Genomic DNA, 21,491 nt, shown 5'->3' on the forward strand with positions numbered 1-21,491 from the left:
AAGGGCAGGCGCCATGTGCAGGCATATTTTAAGGAGTGAGATTCTGCGATGGTGGCATTAATTATATAGCACAGGAAGTATTCAGGGCAGCCTACCATAGTACAGATTTAAAATGTTCCATCTAAGAATACCTGATAATATGAAATAAGACAGAAATTATTTTTTAAAAAAACACTTCCACGGATGTATAGTTTATAGATGCAGTGGATTTCATAAAAGATGAGAAAAGCTGCTCAATGACAGTTGACTGGAAGGTTTTCAAGGAATGGAAATATGCAAGAACCTGCTTGTCCTAAATCAGCCTAAAGACTTCAAAGGACCAAAAGAGAGAAGGGAGGTAATTTAAGTGCATATTTTTTCCACTGTAAAAAACCTGGGGATTCTGAAAAAGGTGTCTACAAACATGACGGCTTATGAAACACAGGGTGGATACTAATTTGACTGTTCAAGGCTTCCAGCTTCATTACGAATTCTGGTTAACTGAGAATTCACCTTTTGTGTTCCTCAGCCTCTAGTGAAAAACATAAACCTTTCTTATACATAAAATGGAAAACTATGTCATTGCTATTACTAGTTATTGTTACTATACAGTGCTAGAGAGATAGGAGATGTGGGAGAATGTTTATTAAATATGAGTTTAAGTTCTCTTAGTAAAAAATCAGGTTTTATTTAAGGGCTGCCCTGTGGCTCAGATGGTAAAGCGTCTGCCCGCAAGGCGGGAGACCCGGGTTCGATCCCTGGGTCGGGAAGATCCCCTGGAGAAGGAAATGGCAACCCACTCCAGTATTCTTGCCTGAAAAACTCCATGGACTGTCTGCTGAGGAGCTTGGTAGCTGACAGTCCATGGAGTCTCAAAGAGCTGGACACAATTGAGCGACTTTCACTAAGGTGGCTCAGTGGTGAAGAATCTGCTTGCCAATGCAGGAGATGCTGGAGATGTGGGTTCCATCCCTGAGTTGGGGAAGAGCGCCTGGAGGAGGAAATGGCAACCCATTTCAGTACTCTTGCCAGGAAAATTCCACAGACAGAGGAGCCTGGAGGGCTATAGTCTGTGGGGGTCGCACAACTGAGAGACTGAACACACACACACAGTAAAAAGCCATAATAAAAAAAAAAAGCATCAGAGGTGTGATTCAGTTCAGAAGCCCTGGTCAGAGTCCTAATTCTGCCTTTTATAAGTGATCTTGGAAAATCAGTGATCTTGGAAAAGTCTTTGACCTCTGAATATAAATGTCATAATCTTCCTACTTCCCTACTTTGTATTATTAAATATTCAAATAAAGTAATCTTTGTGAATGTTTGATGAGTTCATGATATTTGTCTCATAACAGTAACAACTTTCTATTTTTTTAGTATTCTAATAAATAAGATCCTATATTAAGTTTTTTATTTTATAATTTATGCTATATTTATGTTATAATCTCTAATAGATTACCTGAAGGGCAAAGAGATTAATTCCAAAGTTAAGCTTCCTATTTTTAAAATAAATGCATTAAAAAAATCAAAATTAAAAATCACAAATCACACAGAATACAGTAAGTTTTTTCTGTCTCAATGAGGATTATTTGGCAAAATATATAACCAGGCTTTAAAAACAATGTACATATAACAGTGTTGGTTGGCACACTGCCAATATAACATCATAAAGTGTTAGTCACTCAGACATGTGCAACTCTGCAACCCTATGCTCCCATCCAAATTAGTAACCATTTTAACAGTTCGGAAAACACAGAAACTACCGAACAACCTGAAGAGCCTGGCACAGTCAGAGCTATTTACTGAGCCCCTACAATACGCCAGGCACTACTCTGGGCGTGTTACGGACACTTGAATACTTTTAGTATATGTGTAAAGAAATACGTTCAAAAGAATAGGATCTTTTAACATCAGGAAGAACAACATTAAGAGAAAAGGGATGGATCAGTTCTGGACTTGTTCTTATTTAACATTTGTAGAAATGATCTAGAAGATAGAACATATTACATTCTCTGAATCTGTGACTGAAAAGTCAATCTGGAGATAAAATGCAGACAAAAAACTGTAAAGACAAAGTGAAAGTGAAAGCTGCTCAGTCGTGTCCGACTCTTTGTGAACCCGTGGACTTTACAGACCATGGAATTCTCCAGGCCAGAGTACTGGAGTGGGTTATCCCTTCTTCAGTGGATCTTCCGGATCTAGGAATCGAACTGGGGTCTCCTGCATTGCAGGCGGATTCTTTACCAACTGAGCTATTAGGGAAAGACAAAGTGAGGAAGCAGAAAAGAGTTCACTGGAAGCAAGGGCAATGCAGTGTGCTTTGGGGAAAATCTAAATCATATTCATGAGATAATTACGCTTTCAGTTCTAATATAAGAAATAAACTGAGAATCACTGTATACCATTCTCTGAATCCGCTGGCCCATGACAGTGCTAGGGGCCAAAAACCCGGGGCACCGAGAAGACAGAGTCCCTCATTCCACATCACACAGACACACACACACACACGCTACTCTTATGAAAACCATAGCTGTCTTGAAGTGTGCAAACCTTCATACATATGGAAAGACAACACGCCCCAAGAGATTTTTTTTTTAATAAAAATGAGGGATTCCCACATGCAAAAAGCCTAGGATATAGGTTTCCTTAGGTCTGGTATTCATGATTCTTTTCCACACTTAGGACCAGTATTTTATGTTGCAGATAATCAACTTGAAAATATTAAAATAATTTTTATAAATTCACTGATTCTAGTGAGCAATGCACAAACTCAAGGCTATTCTGATGCACGTCCCTGACTTTAAAGGCTGTAGTTATAGAGGACAACCTGCTCCCTCGTGCCCAAGAGAGAGAAGAGCAACTGAACAGCCTGGATCTGACCCAGCAAAATGCCTGAAGTCCCCTGGTGGCTGAGTGTGCCCAGTGGTGTACCAAGGAGAAACTCATTTCAGGGCATTTTCTGGGCAGGAGGGAAGGGTTTGGGGAGGAAGGCAGGCAAACAGACAATCAATGTCAGCTAAGGGAGGAGACCATGTCCACCCTCAAGGGTCAACCCTCAGCTTCCAGCACAGGGCCTAATATATGGCAAGTACTCAATAAATATCTGGTAAATAAACAAATGAACTTCTCCTAGTCGTTTCAATGTCTTCATTGTTTCCTGGGGGCTTCATGTAATCCCCGGAACTCTAGCTTCCTTTCCCCCATAACACTCAGTGGAAATTGATCTTATCAAAGTCACCAAAGAAAGACCTCAGACGGCCTAATTCAATGGACAGGTTATATCTTCTTCTTTGGCATCTGGCACTCCCTCCTTTTGGAAACTTTTATTCTCAGCTTCAAATGACACCAGTCTTTCCTGATTCTCCTCTTTCCCTGTTCACTCGCTTCCCCATCTTACTCTTCTTCCTCTGTTATTGTTGTTGTTTAGTCACTAAGTAGTGTCTGACTCTGGGACGCGGTGGACTGCAGCATGACAGGTTTCCCCGTCCTTCACTATCTCCCGGAGTTTGCTTCACTATCTCCCGGAGTTTGCTCATCATAATCATGTCCATTGAATCAGAGATGCCGTCTAACCATCTCATTCTTTGTTGCCGCCTTCTCCTCCTGTTCTCAATCTTTCCCAGTATCATCAAGGGCTTTTCCAATGAGTCAGCTCTTCAAATTAGGTGGCCAAAGTATTGGAGCTTTAGCCTAAGTCCTTCCAATGAATATTCACGGTTGATTTCTTTTAGGATTGACTGGTTTGATCTCCTTGCTGTCCAAGGGATTCTCAAGAGTCTTTTCCAGAACCACAATTTGAAAGCATTAATTCGGTGCTCAGCCTTCTTTATGGTCCAACTCTCACATCCGTACATGACTACTGGAAAAACCATAGCTTTAATTGCCAACCTTCAACGTTGGTATTGTTTGACATGCCATCTTCAGACCTCTTTAACTACACACTGGAGAAGGCAATGGCACCCCACTCCAGTACTCTTCCTTGGAAAATCCCATGGACAGAGGAGCCTGTTAGGCTGCAATCCATGGGGTCGCTAAGAGTTGGACACGACTGAGCGACTTCACTTTCACTTTTCACTTTCATGCACTGGAGAAGGAAATGGCAGCTCACTCCAGTGTTCTTGCCTGGAGAATCCCAGGGACGGGAGAGCCTGGTGGGCTGCCGTCTATGGGGTCGCACAGAGTCAGAAACGACTGAAGTGACTTAGCATAGCATAACTACATACCACAGGTCCTTAACCAAGGTACTGACTATATAGTTCCTCACACAGGTAGCCCAGTGGAAATTTGTTTTCTTATGTGCAATTCTGTGCAGAGAGGATTTACGGTATTCATCAGATTTTCAAAAAGGTACACAACTCAAAAAAGTTAGGCAATGGTCCTTAATTCCCAAGGCCTTCTGTTGACCAACATGCTTGCTCTGGGTGGTGTAACCACTCCACTGCTTCAACTACTACCCACTGACCTTGGTGACCCCCCACATTGCTATGTTCATTCCAGACATCTCTCCTGAACTCCAGACCAAATTTCAAATGCAGAACAATGGTCACTATCGTTTAGATATTCAACATATTTCTCTATTTTAAAAGTCCAAATTAAATTCTCAAAATGGAATCAATAATTCATTTAGCAAACATCTGAGTGTCTATCATGTGCCAGGCACTGGGGGTGCACAGTAATTGACAAAGGAGATAAACATTCCTGTGTGTGTGAAGCCTGGATTCTAGGGCTCACTCTGCCATGTCTTACTTGGTGAAATGTGGTTAAACTTGCGAACCGGTAAGAGGTATCATTTCTTGAAAACTTACTCTGTGGTGGCTTCTTATCAGGACACTACATATATTCTTAGCTCACTTCATCCTCAGGACAAGACGTTTTAATCTCCTTTGCAGAAAGGAGGGAACTAAGACGAGGTGAAGCTAAGTATCTCACCCAAAGTCACCCAAGCTGGCAAGCCGAAGTGCCCAGATTTAAACCCAAATCTGATGGAAAGTCTGGAGACCTTCCAGAACTCCTCCTTCTCACCTGATACCACACCAAACCAAATGCAAGTCCTTTTGATTTCTCTGAAATCTGCCCTTTCTTTTCAGCCTGGCACCACAAATTCGGCTCTGACCTTATTATTTTGCATTCAGCCTCCTACTAGCTCTCTGCCTTTGGTCTAACCCTCTTCCTGTGCAGGCCTCTCACCACTGCCAGGGCTTGAAATCTCATCATGCCACTTCCCTGGTTAAAATCCTCAATTACTGCCCACAGCCTAACAAGCGGGACAGTCCTAACAGTTAAGGAGGCACCTAACACACACAGCGTGGCTTCAGGTCACTGTCCAGAGCCCCTGCTTTCCCTCTCCCCACTCGGCGCCTTCCTCTGCTCCTACCATACTTCACCGTGTGGGGTTAGTTCCTCTACAACTCCTCTGTTCTTTTCTGTTTCTCATTTCAGGCATCCCATGCTCCAAAAAGCCTTTGCTGCCCTAACCTGCACCCACACATGAGTTCAGGACCCCTTAGCCCTGTGCCTTGGCACCTGAGCCACAGTTCATATTGTTCCTGTATAACTTTGAACAGACTGTGAGCAATCTGAGGGTAAGAACTGCGTTTCACAATCTTAACTCAGTTCCTAACCCAGCACCTAAATATTTAGTGGATAATGTTTCATGAAATCAAACTGTGTAATGCTTTGATTTCTACCTCTTGCCTGGTATATCCATAGAGGGTACCTAAGAACAAAAAGCATCTCTGTGGTTATCAATATACTATAAAAGCAATCTTTTCTTCCCAAAGAGTACTTGGAAATATTTTTAAATTTATAAATTTACTTTAGCATTTTAGAAATCTGAAGGGGAAAGGAAGATGTACAAGATGAGAGAATGGGAGAAAGGTCTTATTTTCGACTTTATTAGAATAGTTTAGATTGTAGACAAAACAGCAATTACTGATTAAAAAAAAAAAACAACTCACAACTTCAGGTACCTTGCTCCTCACAATTTTGCACAGACAGGACGCAACCTCCCACCTCCCACCCACTCAGCAGCAATGCTCTAAAACCAGGTCCAAGAGCCCCTGACCAGAAGGCATACTTTCCCAGGCTGCCGCTAACACCCCGGTGAAAGGCAACATTAAAGGGACGGCATTTCCTGTGACAGTAAAGACTTGCTAGTATAAAAGCTCTTCACTGCACAGCCCCCTCACCCATAATCCTAAGTGTAAATAACCATTTACACCTAACAGATATAAATACCTTTGCAGAAGCATCTCTGAGACAATACTACTTTAATATCACTTGCCCCAGCATTCCCTTTAATATAAATGATGCCAAATTACAGATAATTATATTATATCCTAGCTCATTTTCTCTGGCTTAGGCACTGTTCAGTTATATATAACTCATTCTAGAACAAAAGGTGAGAGCAAAATTTGACATTAACTGCTTTGGACCTTAAATGCTTATAAAAACCAAATAATCCTCAATTTATTTCCTGTCTCCCCAAAATCAAACCTTTAGAACAAGATCACAAGTACTACACACTAAGAAATAAGTGAGGCCAGAGAAACTAGAATATATAACTTCATAAACTATTAACTTAGAGTTGCATAACATGTTCTTTAAATCTCTTTAAATTATCCCAAACTCTAAACTGAGTCATATATACAATTGAAATTATGTGTACATTCTCTGTATTCTCTGAGAGATTAAGGAAATGGTTCTTAGACAAATACTAAAAGGGATGGGACATAAACATATTTATTAATAACCAGATTAGCAAGAAAATACATGATTAATCTGTGAAAACTGAACTGTACTGTTTTTCCAATAATAAAATATGCCATGTCTCTATTACTAAATTACTGGAGATTCTGCTGGTTTTCTCCACCACTAAATCCTTGTGCCTGGCATAGTATCTGGCACATAGTATGTACTCAACTACTTCAAAATGAGAAATTAAAGTGTATGTATATATCCCTCTCCATCAAGGTCATCTGCCCACAAGGAAGTGGTCAGTCTTTGGTCTAGCTCACTCTACAGCACTCTATACAGCCCCCAGCATTCTCTTAACATTCTCTAATGTATTTATTAAACAGGTCACTTCTGTCTCTCCATCTTCCAGATGCCTAATATCCTCAAGCTGTACTTTAACTCTCAAACCATGATACACAGCTGCATCCCCCAAATGTAAGACTCTGCTTCTTCTCCCTCCAACTGCTCTATTCACCTCAAAATGACAACCACTGCCAATACAGGTGATTGGCAGGTTAAGGACAGTGGCCTCAGGAAAAACTGATAAAAGATGAGCCCCTAACTTGCAACCAGTTATCACATAATATGAATTTACCGTCTTAGTCATTTATACGGTTCTGTGGTATTAAATACAGTGGGGCTCTGCAGAACACAAGTTTGAACTATTGTAAGTTCACCTACATGGGGATTTTTTTTTTTTTTTTACTGAATATGTGCACAATCAGTGGTCGGTTGAATCTAAAGAGGCAGAACCACAGATACGGTAATTCTTTTATTTTTTAGGAACCATCAAACAGTTTTCCACAGTAGCTGTACATTCTTATAAACAAATGCACAAGGGTTCCAATCTTACCACATCCTTGCCAACACTTGTTACTTTCTGTTTTTCTTCCTTTTTTTTGTTTTTACAGTAGCCATCCTAACAAGTTATATTTTAACCATTCAGTCAGAGGCGGTAAATGTACAATCCAAAAGACTAATTTCAAAAACAGTTTCTCAAATAGATTTCCCTCTGATTTGGCCACACTGTGAGGTTTGAGGGATCTTAGTTTCTGGATCAGGGATTGAACCCAAACTCTTGGCACTGAAAGTGTGGAGTCCTAGCCACTGGACTGCCAGGCATGCATGTGTAGTTCAGTCACATCCAACTTTTGGCGACCCTATGGAACTGTTGCCAGCCAGGCTGCTCTGTCCAGGGGATTTTCCCAGCAAGAATATTGGAGTTGGTTGCCATTTCCTCCTCCAGGGGATCTTCCCGACCCAGGAATTGAACCTGCATCTCCTACACTGTAGGCAGATTCTTTACCATTGAGCCACTGCAGAAGCCCCTGGACCGCCAGGGAATTCCCTCAAATAGATTTTTTATGGGTAGGGAGACCATACTTACTATCCTTTAAATCATGTCTAGCAACCCTCTACACCTACTTACTCTGCCTGTATTTTAACCTGATTTGGCCCAGATTTGGTTCTGCAAAAATTATAACTAATAAAATAACTAATTTAAATTGCACACTCTTAAGACAGGCATGATTTTATGAACCACAGGAGCAATAAAAAGTCAAGTATCTAAAATACTTCATTGCCCTATGCTGAGAATTCACTTTGTTTCATTATCTTCACATTAGCAATTCTAGAAATTTAATCTAAAAAAATGTGCAAAACTTTTAATTTTTTAAAAATACTGTTCAATCACCACCTCAATAATGTCCAATTGCATCAAGCATTGGCACAGAACCACAAGCAGCAGGCAACAAAGAGCTTTGATTTAACTAAGCACAAGAATGTAACAGAAGCTAAAAAGCAAATTTTATAACTATAGTGGAGATAAGAGTTTGGAGAGTAAACAGCCATCATAAATGCACCAACATTTATAAATGTACTGGAAGAACCTGTTACCCTAACAGAATTAAAACTATAAGACAGTTTGGGATCCTTCAACATAAAGTTCATTTTTCAATCACACTAACTTCCCCAATGTGGTGGAGAGTGTACTCTTAAATTTTAGTATCCCATTACCTGCATTTCTAAGCTATCTTAATTTCAGATAGAATGACCTAATAAATGGAGCAAAGTTGGGAAAGTGCAGTTTTAAATCCTGAGCGCCACATTTATCAGTACTAAATCTTAATGACTGAAAAGATTTGGGGTGGCAAGTTCATTTTATCATAAATGAATATAATTTTAGCGTAAAGACTATCAAATATGTCATAATTTCTAAACAACAACCCTTTAATCCACTCTACCACTTTTAGTTTTGGGGGGAATGGCCAATTTTCTACATTGAAAAATTTATTTACAAATTACATTTATTTTTCTCATAAATCTTAAACACCTCAATCTTCTTTGGGAACATTTTTGCCTTTTCAGTTTTTTTTTTACATTACTTATATTTATTACAAGTCTCTTATTTTACTAGCTGGGTCTCAGAAATTTACTGTTCACAGATGTTTTGTCTTCAAAAGCACATCAATATTTACTTGTAAGAAGTTTTGCTTTTAATCTAGTCTCACAACACTTTTTACACTGACCAATCAATTGTGTTATGCCAGAAGAAAAATAGCTCACACATAAATGAGATACATGAATACTTTAAAACCTCATTATGGAAAATACTTGCTCAATCTGAATAACTCAAAATTATAGAAGATTATATAGTTAAAACAAAACATATGGTATAGACCAGTGCACTAGAATATAGTTAAAGAAACATAACCATATCCCCTCCCACATGACATCCATACTGGTAGCTCACAACTTGAACGAGAGCTGTGAGTTTACATTGGAGCACTTATCCAATAGGTCCAATTAAAAAGAGCTTGGTTTAGCCTTCAGGCCCAGCCTATCTAATAAGATAAACTGGGGTTTGTCACTTCCTTTAACCCTAGGCATTTCTGTCGAAACCACAACTTAGGAGCTAATTACTAGAGAAATGGCTGTCTGAAAGAAAAAATTAAGTGCCATGAAAACAAACCAAACCAAACTGAGAAACCAAATAGTATTGATAATTCAGAATTAATTGTATCGACCATTTTTGTTTTCCTAGTCTAGATTTTCAGCACAATCAATATTTCAAAGAATCATGACATATGAAAAATAACCTAGTTAAATCTTTATTTTATATACAAGTGAAGTCAAGAAAAATGAAGTTATTTGAATATGAATATGGACGTTTAATACTATAGCTTGAATCAGAATCCATAATCCTTAACTTCAACTTCATTCACTATATTGCTACTAACTTAAAGGCAAATAGTTATTCAAGAGTATGGCTGATAAAGGCCTAAATTTTTATGATTCTGGATTTCAACAAGTAAATAACTAAAACGGCAATAATATCGCAGAATAAAATGCTCAGTGTGGAGAGAGCGCCCTCTACTGTATATTACCTCTCTGACAACTACGGCAACAGTTGGAAACTGCCATCTGTGCCTCTAGTCTACTCAAAATGAGCCTGAAGTTACTATAATATATACTGTGGCTTAGTTATGTTACAACTATAATGCCAAGCCCAGTATTTAAAACATACATACATACACGTGGGTTGGGTAACCCCCTTCCCCCTGCCACACACACACACAAGAATCTCTGAAGCTTCAGAACTTCTAGGACTGAAAGCAACCACCCCCCTGCCCAGCAGTCAATACTATAAATATCAAACTTCTTGTTACAGCAAATTAGCAAATAGCTTTGGGAAATCTATGCTCTGAATGGTACCAGGTCAGAAGACAGGAAGCTTATAAGCATTTCATCCCACCATAAAATTCTCACATCAATCAAGTACTATCTAGAAAACAAGTTATAACCCTCAGCTTACCTGGACAACAGGATATTGATAATCCATACAATATACACCATACATAGCAAATGGGGAAAAGATCTTCAGATAAAGACAGTACAGAAAGTATTTAAGCTTCTGCCTTGTTTGATGTGGGTGTCCTGTCCAAAGGAACCTGGAAACACCAAAAAATCCTTGGCTGACTTCCAGCCTACGCAGATAAGTATGTTGACTCAGATGACGAGGAAAGAGCTTGGCTCAGCCCAGGCTTCCACCCCAGTAAGACTCAACACTACACAAAAGAAATGTTCAAGGAAAAGTAGACAGTTCCAACAGAGTTACTAGCTATAGACTGAAAACTACACTAGAGGTTTGCTGTTACTGTTGGTTTTAAACTGACAACTTCTCCAGAAACTCAAGAGGTAGAGAATGACAGCCAAGGAAGGGATCGTAGGCTCCTTAAAGTGGCACAAAAAACGGTAGGAAGCACAAGGTATCCAGGATCCAAAGTGATATATATATATTCCAGGCTTTAAGTACGTCAGAGGGAACACTCCCAATCCAGGAGGTGGAAAAGCAAATGGGACTCGTATTATTTCCCTACTTCTTCTTGGGCGGGGACTGCGCACATGCGCATGCACACACACACACACACACACACACACACACACACCCTTCTCACTGTCTCCAGCACAGACAGGTGTTAGGATTAACAGTATAAAAGCCTTCTGCTGTGGAAAGAAATGGGAAAGAAATGAAGTCACACTGCTACAGGCAGTGAAAGGAGCTCTTTCATGACATTGTATGTTTTTGTATCATTTAACATCTCCTCTGCTGGGCTCCAGCAGAAGCTTGGACAGCTGGCAAGATCAGCACAAGAAAAGAGGAAGGTGGCCCCGACTCTGAGGCAACATGAGTCCACTGGAGACCTTCAGATATGCCAGAGACTCTCTCAGCTGTTCCAGTCAAACATGGAAGGATTAAGTGCGGTTGCCTGCAGAAAGGTGGGGGTGGAAAGGTCTTTTCAGAAAAGCCAGTTGCTTTTCCCCTTTTAGGAAGCTGCTATACTCACCCTACCATTATATACAAACACACATGTGCACACATATTTCTATAACAGATATTAAAAGCAGTAACAAACACAGACAGGTGTTAGGTCAGTCTGACAATATAGGGCAGGTTAAAGAGTTGGCTTTCAGAGCCTAAAACGGCCCTTGTAAAACCAGGGAACTGCTAAGCAATTCTTAGAAAACTGAACATACAGTGAGCAGAAAGTAAAGATAAATGCTCAGTAAGAGAGGCACGTTTATAACTATCATTGCTAACAAATCCCCTAGTTTGGGCAAACATTCAAAAGTTCAAAATGATAAATAATTCTAAATTAGTTTTGGGGGCTCTGATCTCCCTAATCTTGGAGAGAGAGTAATATTGTAACATGTTTTAGTAAGATTAACCCATGAGGATTATCTGCAACTGTGAAGCATTTGTAAGAGTCTAAGTCTTACCAAGTCCACTCCACCCCCAGTGCAGTTTTTCTCCTTTTATGGTCACTGCAATTTATTTTAGTATTGTTCAGGAGAAACTGCTTTTTAAAAGTCAAAATGGCCTTAGTATGTTTAAGACAGATCTTAATATCTTAATATCTTAAGATATTAAGATATCTGTCTTAATTTTTGTAAATTAAGCATTTACAATAATTCGGTTCTTAGAGATCAGGTGGACCACTGCAACGTACTAGATTATCTTTGCATTGCTGGTACTGATTCTATGTGTATTACACATAAGGGACAATAATAAACCAATCCAGTATAATTTAAAAATTTACTGATCTATTATACACAAGGTATTGTGCTAAGCAATGGAGAAATGAACAGGCACCATTTTGTTGTTGAGAAATTTGCAACTTGTGGGAGAATAGACGAGTACACACGTAAAACCAAAAGGCAAAACAATGCTACAGCTCCAAAATTAAACATCGTGAGCAATTTCTCACTCAGGGAATGATATTTTTTAAATGCTGCTCTTAATGAACACTTTCACAGTGTCACTTTCTTACCACTAAAACTATGAGACCCTGCTTTATCAATTCTTAACAGAGATTGTCTGAGCCTGGCCTGTAACATACATTCTACTTATCCCAAGAGTCCCTTGGACTGCAGGGGATCAAACCAGTCAATCTTAAAGGAAATCAACCTTGAATTATTCATTGGAAAGACTGACGCTGTAGTTGAAGCTCCAATACTTTGGCCACCTGATCCAAAGAGCTGACTCACTGGAAAAGACCCTGATGCTGGGAAAGATTGAAGGCGGGAGGAGAAGGGGACAACAGAGGATGAGATGGTTGGACGGCATCATTGACTCCATGGATATGAGTTTGAGCAAACTCTGGGAGACAATGAAGGACAGGGAAGCCTGGTGTGTTGCAGTCCACGGGGCTGCAAAGAGTCGGACACAACTTAGCAACTGAACAACAACAAAGAAATAACAAAAGGGATGTTTCTATAATAAAACCTTTTACCAAATCTTCCCTGGGGTCTTCCCTGGTGATCCAGTAGCTAAGACTCCATCCTCCAATGCAGGGGGCCTGGGTTTGATCCCTGATCGGGGAACTAGATTCTACGTGCCACAACGAATTCGCATGCGGCACCTAAAGATAGACGATCCCAAGTACTGCAACTGAAGAACGAAGATTTCATGTGCTGCACCTAAGACTCGGTGCAGCCAAATAAATAAATATATAAAATGTTGTTTAAATAAATAAATATTACAAATAAAAACTAAAATTTCCCTTCTAATCAAATCAAATAATCCTCCAATCCTTCTTCTTCCTGTCCATTCTGCCATCCCACCTCCAGCAGTACAGTGGTACTGGCCACACAAACACTTGTAAACTAGCATCTTAATCACTATTACACTATTACACCTTCTTGATATGACTGATACCAAGATTCCCTTGATATAAAGACTGGAAAATGATGATACTCATAAACCATAAGAGGGTATTGTTAACCATGAACTACAATTGACAAACTTAACTTTCATGAGTTAATAACACAGTTCAGTATCTGATGAATTAATCACAGAAGATGCATTTTTCCCAAACTGTACTATATTTAAGATGACAGACTGTAACTCAAACTCTGGAACAACTAACCTAATTTCAACCTGAAAGTGTCCCCAGATATGTTATTGAGGGCCTTATCAATCTCTGTAGCTTTAAGTTCTTCTTGTGGATAAATCTATACGGACATGGTGAAAAGATATGGCTGATACATTTTTAAGTGAGAAAAATTATATTGCTGAATAGTGGTTAAAGTATAATTCTGTAGTTCCATATTTGTAAATGTATATATATATATATATCTGTGTGTTTGTGAATAAATTACATATGTAATTTATAAGCTTTATGTGTCTCACATATAAGTTATATGCTATATATTTATATACACATATAATTTATTGGTTAACATGCACACCAATATATGCCATACATAGTTCATATTTATATACACACATACCATAGGCATAGGACAAAACCAAAACCTCTAGGGAGTGGGATAGTGGTTTTCATTTATTACCTTAAAATAAACTTTGAATTTGTTTAAATACATTTAAATGAGCATTTAATGTTCTATAATTCATCTTTTTTTAAGTTTAAGGGAATCAAAGCAGATTTTATTTTGAGTACAAGTACTTTAAAAACTGGGCTTCCCTGGTAACTTAGCTGAGAAAAATCTACCTGGCAATGTAGGAGATACAGGTTCAATTCCTGGGTTGAGAAGATGCCCTGAAGAAAGGAATGGCAACCCACTCCACTATTCCTGCCTGAAAAATCCTATGGACAGAAGAGCCTAGCAGGCTACAGTCCATGGGACCACAAAGAGTTGGACACGACTTAACGACTAAACAACAACTTTAAAAATTAGTAATATTCTCTATGTTATCACATTTGCTTTACCTAACATGACGACATAAATATAAACTCTCATTTAATACTGGAGGATTTAGATGATAAACAATCAGTACCCAGGTATAGTTTAAATAATGAGCCGTTTGGAAAAATGTCAACATATTTCAATATGTGAATCATAACTCCTTGTACTTCTGCTTGCCCTTTTACTTACCTCTTTCTATAGATTTTTTGAAATTATAATTTAAGGCCAATAATTTAGTCAAACAAAAATTCTAAAAATTCCTTACAGAAAGAAAGGTGAATCTTTCACCAGGAAGAAAGCATATTACAAAAGATCAAATTACAAATGTTAGGGTTAAGAGTCAAGCTTCTCTCTTTTCCTGACATACAGTCTTTCTGTAGACTAACAGAGCCTTAGTTACTAATAGAGATTTGTCACGTGGGTCAGAAGTTGAACATCGTTTCAATATTTTTCTCCCATTTTCAAAGATTTAAAAGATAAACAAAAAATGTGAACATTTTCAGTTTAAATTAGTACTAAGTGTGTCCCTCCCTCAGAGGAAACAGTCTAGGTATTTCCTTTAGATTTAAATACTATCATATTTATTAAAAATAAAATTCCCCGAATAAAAAGACTATTCTCCACAATAAGCTCAGTTATTTGCTGACAATCCCAAATTACACCAATAGAAAATATGCAATGCAACATCATGAATGCTTTCTAGTGTTAAAGTTTTTGTGTACTCATCAATTAGAAACATGAATATAGAAAATGGTCTCCATATACTTCTATATATTTCATTGGCAGAGACATGTAGTCTATAAATTTCAACACTTGGGACACCTAGAACGTGTCTGTTAAATAGAATGTAACGATATAGAGAGAACAAGACCTAGTGAGGGAGTGCGCTATCTAGAAATGATCTCGAGATTCAGGAAATTTAAATTTAACTAAAGATAAAGGAGATAATTTGCAGTCCCATGCCAGAGGGAATAGCTGGTAACTGTAGTGTAAACTGTACTATCTACAACCCTAGGGATCTCAAGACTTACTCAATTCTGGATAACCAGAAAATATCTGAGATTCTTCGTACTTCTACTCTCTCATTCTTGTTTTCTTCTCTCCTTTTCTTTCCCTTCTGCCTATGTCATAAACCTACAGCATAGGTGTTCAAAGATGTGTTCAGTGTTCAGAGATAACTAGCTAGGCCTCTGGGTAGAATGCTTTGGCAAAGACTGTAAAGACCTCTGCCCTAAGGTATAACTGATTTTAGTAGCAAGCTAAGAAGGTTCCACAGATTGCTGTGTAGTGGAATAACACATAAATTCAAAAAGAGATAAAGCTTGAGATAGACAGATGAGGGTGGAGGGGATAGGACAAAGAAAGATACATATGTAGGTAAAATAATATAGTTAGATATATGTAAGACGTACATAGGGATCAGTGTGGCCAGTCTATTGGACTGTGGGTAAACAGTGGCAAGCAAGAGGAGTAGGTCAGGGTCACTGTAGAGGGCTTAGGCCATCAAGCTGTGTATTTCAGACCTTTAGACTGTCTGAGAGAGAAAGAACACTACAAAACTAACTTTTTGTGAAATGGCCTTTGGTGGCTGCAGGAAGAATGGAAAGGGGAACACAGGTGGAGAGGTCAATTAGGTGAACAGCAGTAGACAGATTTATTAATGTAAAACCCACATGTTACCACAAGGAATAAAGAAGGAACAGATGTAGGAGACATTACAGGAATTGGAGACTATTCACACATAGTTGGATGGCATCACCAACTCAATGGACATGAGTCTGAGCAAACTCCAGGAGATGGTGAAAGACAGGGAAGCCTGGCATGCTAAGTCTATGGGGACACAAAGAGTCAGACACAACTGAGCAGCTGAACAACAACAAAACACGTAGGGTCTAAAAGAGCAGGTAATTAAATATAACACCAAGGTTCTAAGTCTAGTTGGCCAAATAGGGATAACATTGCTAAAACAGGGAAGTCGGAAGCATGAACTGGTTTGAAGTTGTGAAAGGACATCCAATAGAAAATGTCCAACTGGAGAATCACCACTGACAGGAGTCTGGTGGGCAGAGGAGTCCATGGGGTCGCAAAGAGTCTGACACGACTTAGTGACTAAGCACAGCACAGCACAAGTGCTCAGAATTATAGGTGGCAGCCCCAGAGAGAGGTCAGGGTTAGAAACGAAGATCCAAGAGGAGTATGGAAGGAACAGTTAAGGTCATAATGATTTAGTCCACAGCATGTCCTGAACATGAAACATAAGCTTCAAAAAGGGAGGGGGGGAAGGGGAGGGAAGGAGGGACAGAGGAAAAGAAGAGGGAAAAAGACAACAGTTGATACAAGGCAAAGGTCTGAAAATAGAATCTTAAGGAATACACACTTCTAGAAGGCAGAAATAGCAACAAAGGATTAAAAGATTAAGCAGGATTCTGTACTATTCACAAAAGCCAGGACACAGAGGACATGTGTTACTTTTCTTCTATCCTGTGTCTCTTACAGTTGGGAAAGCATTTAATAAATTGATACCAGATAAGAGTATTTAACAGTGTCAAGCAGATATAGAAAGGTTAAAGAGAATGTAGAAAAGGTGATTGAATTTAGCAAATAGGAGACCAAGAGAAGTTTTGAGAGAGCTATTTCAGTAATATCAGTAAAAAGATGGCAGCAAAATTGATAAATACATGGTCAGAATGAAAAACAGATATGATGCCTACTTTAACAAAACTTTCTACCTTGGGCTGCTTCTTTGTCTTCCAAGTGGCAAGTTAATGCCAAAATTATCGATACATTCAACTCTCCACTGTTGTCTCCATCAAGGCAGACTTTTATCTTGTTTTGTTTGATTACATTGTTTCTTTACTCAATATTCACATCTGAAAGCGACTCCTTCAAGGCCTACCTTAAATGCTATCTGCCCCATGAAGCTCCTCCTGATTACTTCGAGCTAGAAATCATTTTTCTTTTGTCTGACCTTCAAGATGCTTTATCTGTAGCCGACTTAACAGCACTTAGCACTTTCTATAGATTTTAAGACATACTTTATTAACTGGATGATTTCTTTAAGAATGGGACCTGTCTATTCATCTTGGTATTTCTCTCAAAGGATGAAGCCAGTACCTTTTACACAGATATGACCATCAGTATGTGAAAAGGGAGGGTCTGCATTTTATTACTTGAGAATACAAACCAGAGGTAAATGAATTAAACACCAGGCACAGACCATCTCTTATCTGTTCAGTCAACCTTCATTCATTCAAGCAAGATGTCCCCAGCAGTGAAGTCCTAGGAATACAGAAAGCTCTCAAAGAGCTGACAGTAGGGGTGAGAAAGTAGAAAATAATAGGTACCAAAGTACCACGTGATTAATGCCATCCCTATCAGAACAAGTCTTGGGAGAAAAATTAAGCGTAACTGCTGCTGCAGTCCCCACTGCCACCATCCAATTTCCCAGGGTGGGGGCACCCAGGAAGAGCTCACAAGCAGTTAACGCTGGAAAGGAATTGTGGAAAGCTAGTAAGAGTCTTCCAGATGGATTGGAGTCAATGGTGGGGAGCTTGGAGGCAGTAGGACAGCATTCCAAATGCACAAACCAGCATAGCATAAGCAAAGTCATACGTAAGGTGCTTACAGAAAGGCAGGCAGGTAAACATATGCAGAGAGTCAAATGCCTATTCAAAAATATTCATATGAGTTGCACTGGTTCGTAGGTCCTGTAAGAATCATTGAATCTTCTATACCAATGGAAATGCTTTGAATTATATCTGCCAGAGAAGAGCAAATCAAAATGAAGTACAGAAACACTCCTTCGTGTGACACATGGTACAGAAGGAAGGACGGGTAACACCAGGGTGTGCCATGCTATGGCTGAAATACATTCTTCTATGGATACCTGGAGTGACAGACATGGCATACAGCCTGTGAGGCCAGGAATTAGTATCGCTTTTACAAGTGTCTTTCAACTGCTCTTTCATTCTAAGGCAGTATTATTAAGAGGTAAAATGTATCCATAAACCATGGGACAACAGACATTCACTTTAAATCCATAAAGACAAATAGTACATAAAAGATAAGGGTAAAAAGATACTACCTTTGAGACAGAAAATAATTGTAAATATTCTCATACTTTAGGGAAATAAGTCTACAAATGAGTCTACATAATTATCTTATACAATAGAGACTTTTACTCTCCACAGAAACTTTTGTCTCAACTGATAATATCTCTGTGGTAGATTACAAAAATGGTCACATTTCACAGCCCCCCATTTAAGAGACGGAATTTTCCCTCCAGCCCTGGAGTTTGGTCTCAGCTTTGTTACTCGACTGGCCATTGGGACATGAGCAAACATGACACAAGCAGAGAGCTGACAGGTGCTTGTCCCAGGGGCTGCCCTCTCCTCCTCTCTAGAACCCTGAGCTGACCACGGGAAGAACTATGAAGAATGAGAAACCAAGTAGAAGAGGGCTGAGCTGTTCCAGTTGAGCCTCCCAACCAACTAGCTCACCAACTGCCAGACATGAAAATGAGGTCATCCTAGACCACCTGCGCCCAGCCACCCAGGCGAGAAGAGTCACCCAAATTCCTGACCCACTCATTGTGAGCAAACAAATGACCAATGTGGTTTTAAGCTATTAAGTTTGGGGGAGGTCTGTTATGCCACAAAACCTAACAGACACAATCTCACTGCATAACATTAAAAGGGATATCTCAATATTGGCACTAATATGACATCATCTTAATTACTGTCACTTGAAATCAGGCTGTGTTAGTCCTCCAACCTTGGTTTTTTTCCCCAAAGTTGTTTTGGCTCTTCTAGGTCCTTGGCATTTCCACATGAATTTTAGAATCAGCTTACTAACTGTTGGAAGAATCTGGCTTGGATTCTGATTGGCATTACACTGAATCTAAAGATCAGTCTGGGGAGAATTATTATCTTAAGAATATCAGGTCTTCTAGGCCATGAACACAGTATGTTTCTCTACTTCATTCTACTATTCAAAAATAGGTTTTAAAATATTATGATTATCTTTTTTTTTCTTAATATGTGTGCTAAAAGCAAATGCTATGTCTGAGGTACAGCACATCTTATTACCACTTTCCTGAAGTCTGCTAAATCCCATAATACTCACATTCCTATAAGACAGTGTGGTATTGGTGTCAAGATAGAAAAATAGATCAATGGAACAGAAGAACCAAAAATAGACCCACAGGTGCAAAGGCAACTCAGTGGAGAAAGAACAGTCTTTTCAGCAAGTGGTACCAGAACAACTGGATATCCACATGAGATAAAAATGAACCTAGATCCATACTTTATGCCATATACAAAATTTAACTCAAAATGAACCACAGACCTGAAATGTAAAACACAAAACTACAGAGCTTCAAATAGAAAACTTCTGTGACCTTTGATTAGGCAAAGATTTCTAAGATGTGATGCCAAAAGCACAATTCACAAAAGAGCAAGTTAATAAATTGCATTTCATTAAAAACTTCTGCTTTTCAAAAGACACTGCTAGGACAATAAAAAGATAAGTCATAACTGAGAGAAAATATTTGCAAAGCATGTATGATAAATGACATCCAGAATATATAAAAACTCACCAAGCTCAACCATAAGAAAACTTGCAACCCAGTTTTTTTAATGGGCAAAAGATTTGGATACCTGACCAAAGACAAGACAGGGAAGCTAAATACACTTTTGGAAAGGTGCTCAATATCACCACCTGTTAGGAAATTAAACCACAACAATACTACTACCCTCCTATTACACTAAAATTAAAAAAAGACTGACAATACCAAGTGTTGACAAGGCTATGGAGGAACAGAAAGTCTCAAATACTGCTGGCAGGAATGTCAAATGGTACAACCAATGTGGAAATAGTTTAAAAATTTCTCAAAAAGCTAATTATACCCCATCATATGATCCGTGCATTCCACTTCTAAGTATTTACTCAAGAAATATGAAAACATATATCCACATAAAGATTTGGAAATGAGTACTCCGAATGGTTTTATGTGTCATAGTGTAAAACTGAAATGAATGCAAATGTCCATGAACAGATAAATGATGAACAAACTGTGGTATATCCACATGGACTATTACTTGGCAATAAAAATAAAGGAACCATTGGTATATAAAATAACATGGATGAATTTTGAAATAACTATACTGGGTGAAAGATGCTAGGCAAAAAAGAGTATTTATTGTATTATCTAATTTTTATAAAATACTAAAAAAGGAAAACTAAGCCGCAGTGTCAGAGAGCAGATTAGAGGTTGCTTGGAAATTGCTTGGAAAAGGGTGGGGATAAGAAAGATTACCAAGGGGCACAAGGAATCTTTTGGAGATGATTAATATATTTATTGTCTTGGTTGTGGTGATGATTTCATAGGCATATACGTATGTCAAAACTTAAAATAAGCTTTACACATTTGCAGCTTATTGCATATTAATTATACTTCAGTAGAGCTGTTTAAAAATTAAAATAAATGAACTGCTGCCTTATTTACTGCAATGAATTTGCAGAGGGCTAGTTATTTTCATTTGGGGGAGACATGTAGACTGGTAAGGGGCTGAAGGGGAAGTATGCCCTAAAATATTACAGAAAAAGTCTTATCAAAAGGAAGATCATGAGTATGGTGGTAAATGAGGTATAAGATACAAGCAGAAGCCAAGGGCAGGTTTTCCTGAAAATCCCCCTGGATTAGTCTAGGTTGGGCCCCTGCTACATGCCCCCGTAGCACTTGTAGATGTCCTTTCCAACTTGTCAGACATATAATTTCTGCCTTTCCCGCTCCAGGAGAGCAGGCACTATAGAATCTATCTTATTCCTTAAATTATCCCTAATGCCCAGGAGAGGGTGAACTGGGTTACATAAGCAACACACTGAGTAGTCAGGAGTCCAGGGTTCTGAAGCCAAACCCCTGGGATTCAAATTGTAGTTCATCACTTCTAGCTGTGTAACTGGCCCAGAAGGTAAAGAATTCACCTTCAGTGTGGGAGACCCGGGTTATATCCCTGGGTCACGAAGATCCCCTGGAGAAGGGAATGGCAACCCATTCCAGTATTCTTGCC

General features: G+C 39.0%; 1 protein-coding gene across 23 annotated transcripts in view; it reads right to left on the reverse strand.

Annotated features, from left to right (window-relative positions):
* Window positions 1–21,491, reverse strand: part of RBFOX2 (RNA binding fox-1 homolog 2) — a 293,466-nt gene that overhangs the window by 99,683 nt on the left and 172,292 nt on the right. Inside the window, exon 1 of one of the 23 annotated variants that reach the window (XM_070789694.1) lies at window positions 10,526–13,857. The exons of the other annotated variants lie outside the window; for them this stretch is intronic. Coding sequence (XP_070645795.1) covers window positions 10,526–10,570 — 45 coding nt within the window. The 5' untranslated portion in view covers window positions 10,571–13,857. Of the gene's footprint in view, window positions 1–10,525; window positions 13,858–21,491 lie in introns of those variants that run through there. 23 annotated transcript variants of the gene reach the window in all.

The sequence above is a fragment of the Bos indicus genome, chromosome 5 (assembly GCF_029378745.1).
Source record: "Bos indicus isolate NIAB-ARS_2022 breed Sahiwal x Tharparkar chromosome 5, NIAB-ARS_B.indTharparkar_mat_pri_1.0, whole genome shotgun sequence".
NCBI lineage: Eukaryota > Metazoa > Chordata > Mammalia > Artiodactyla > Bovidae > Bos > Bos indicus.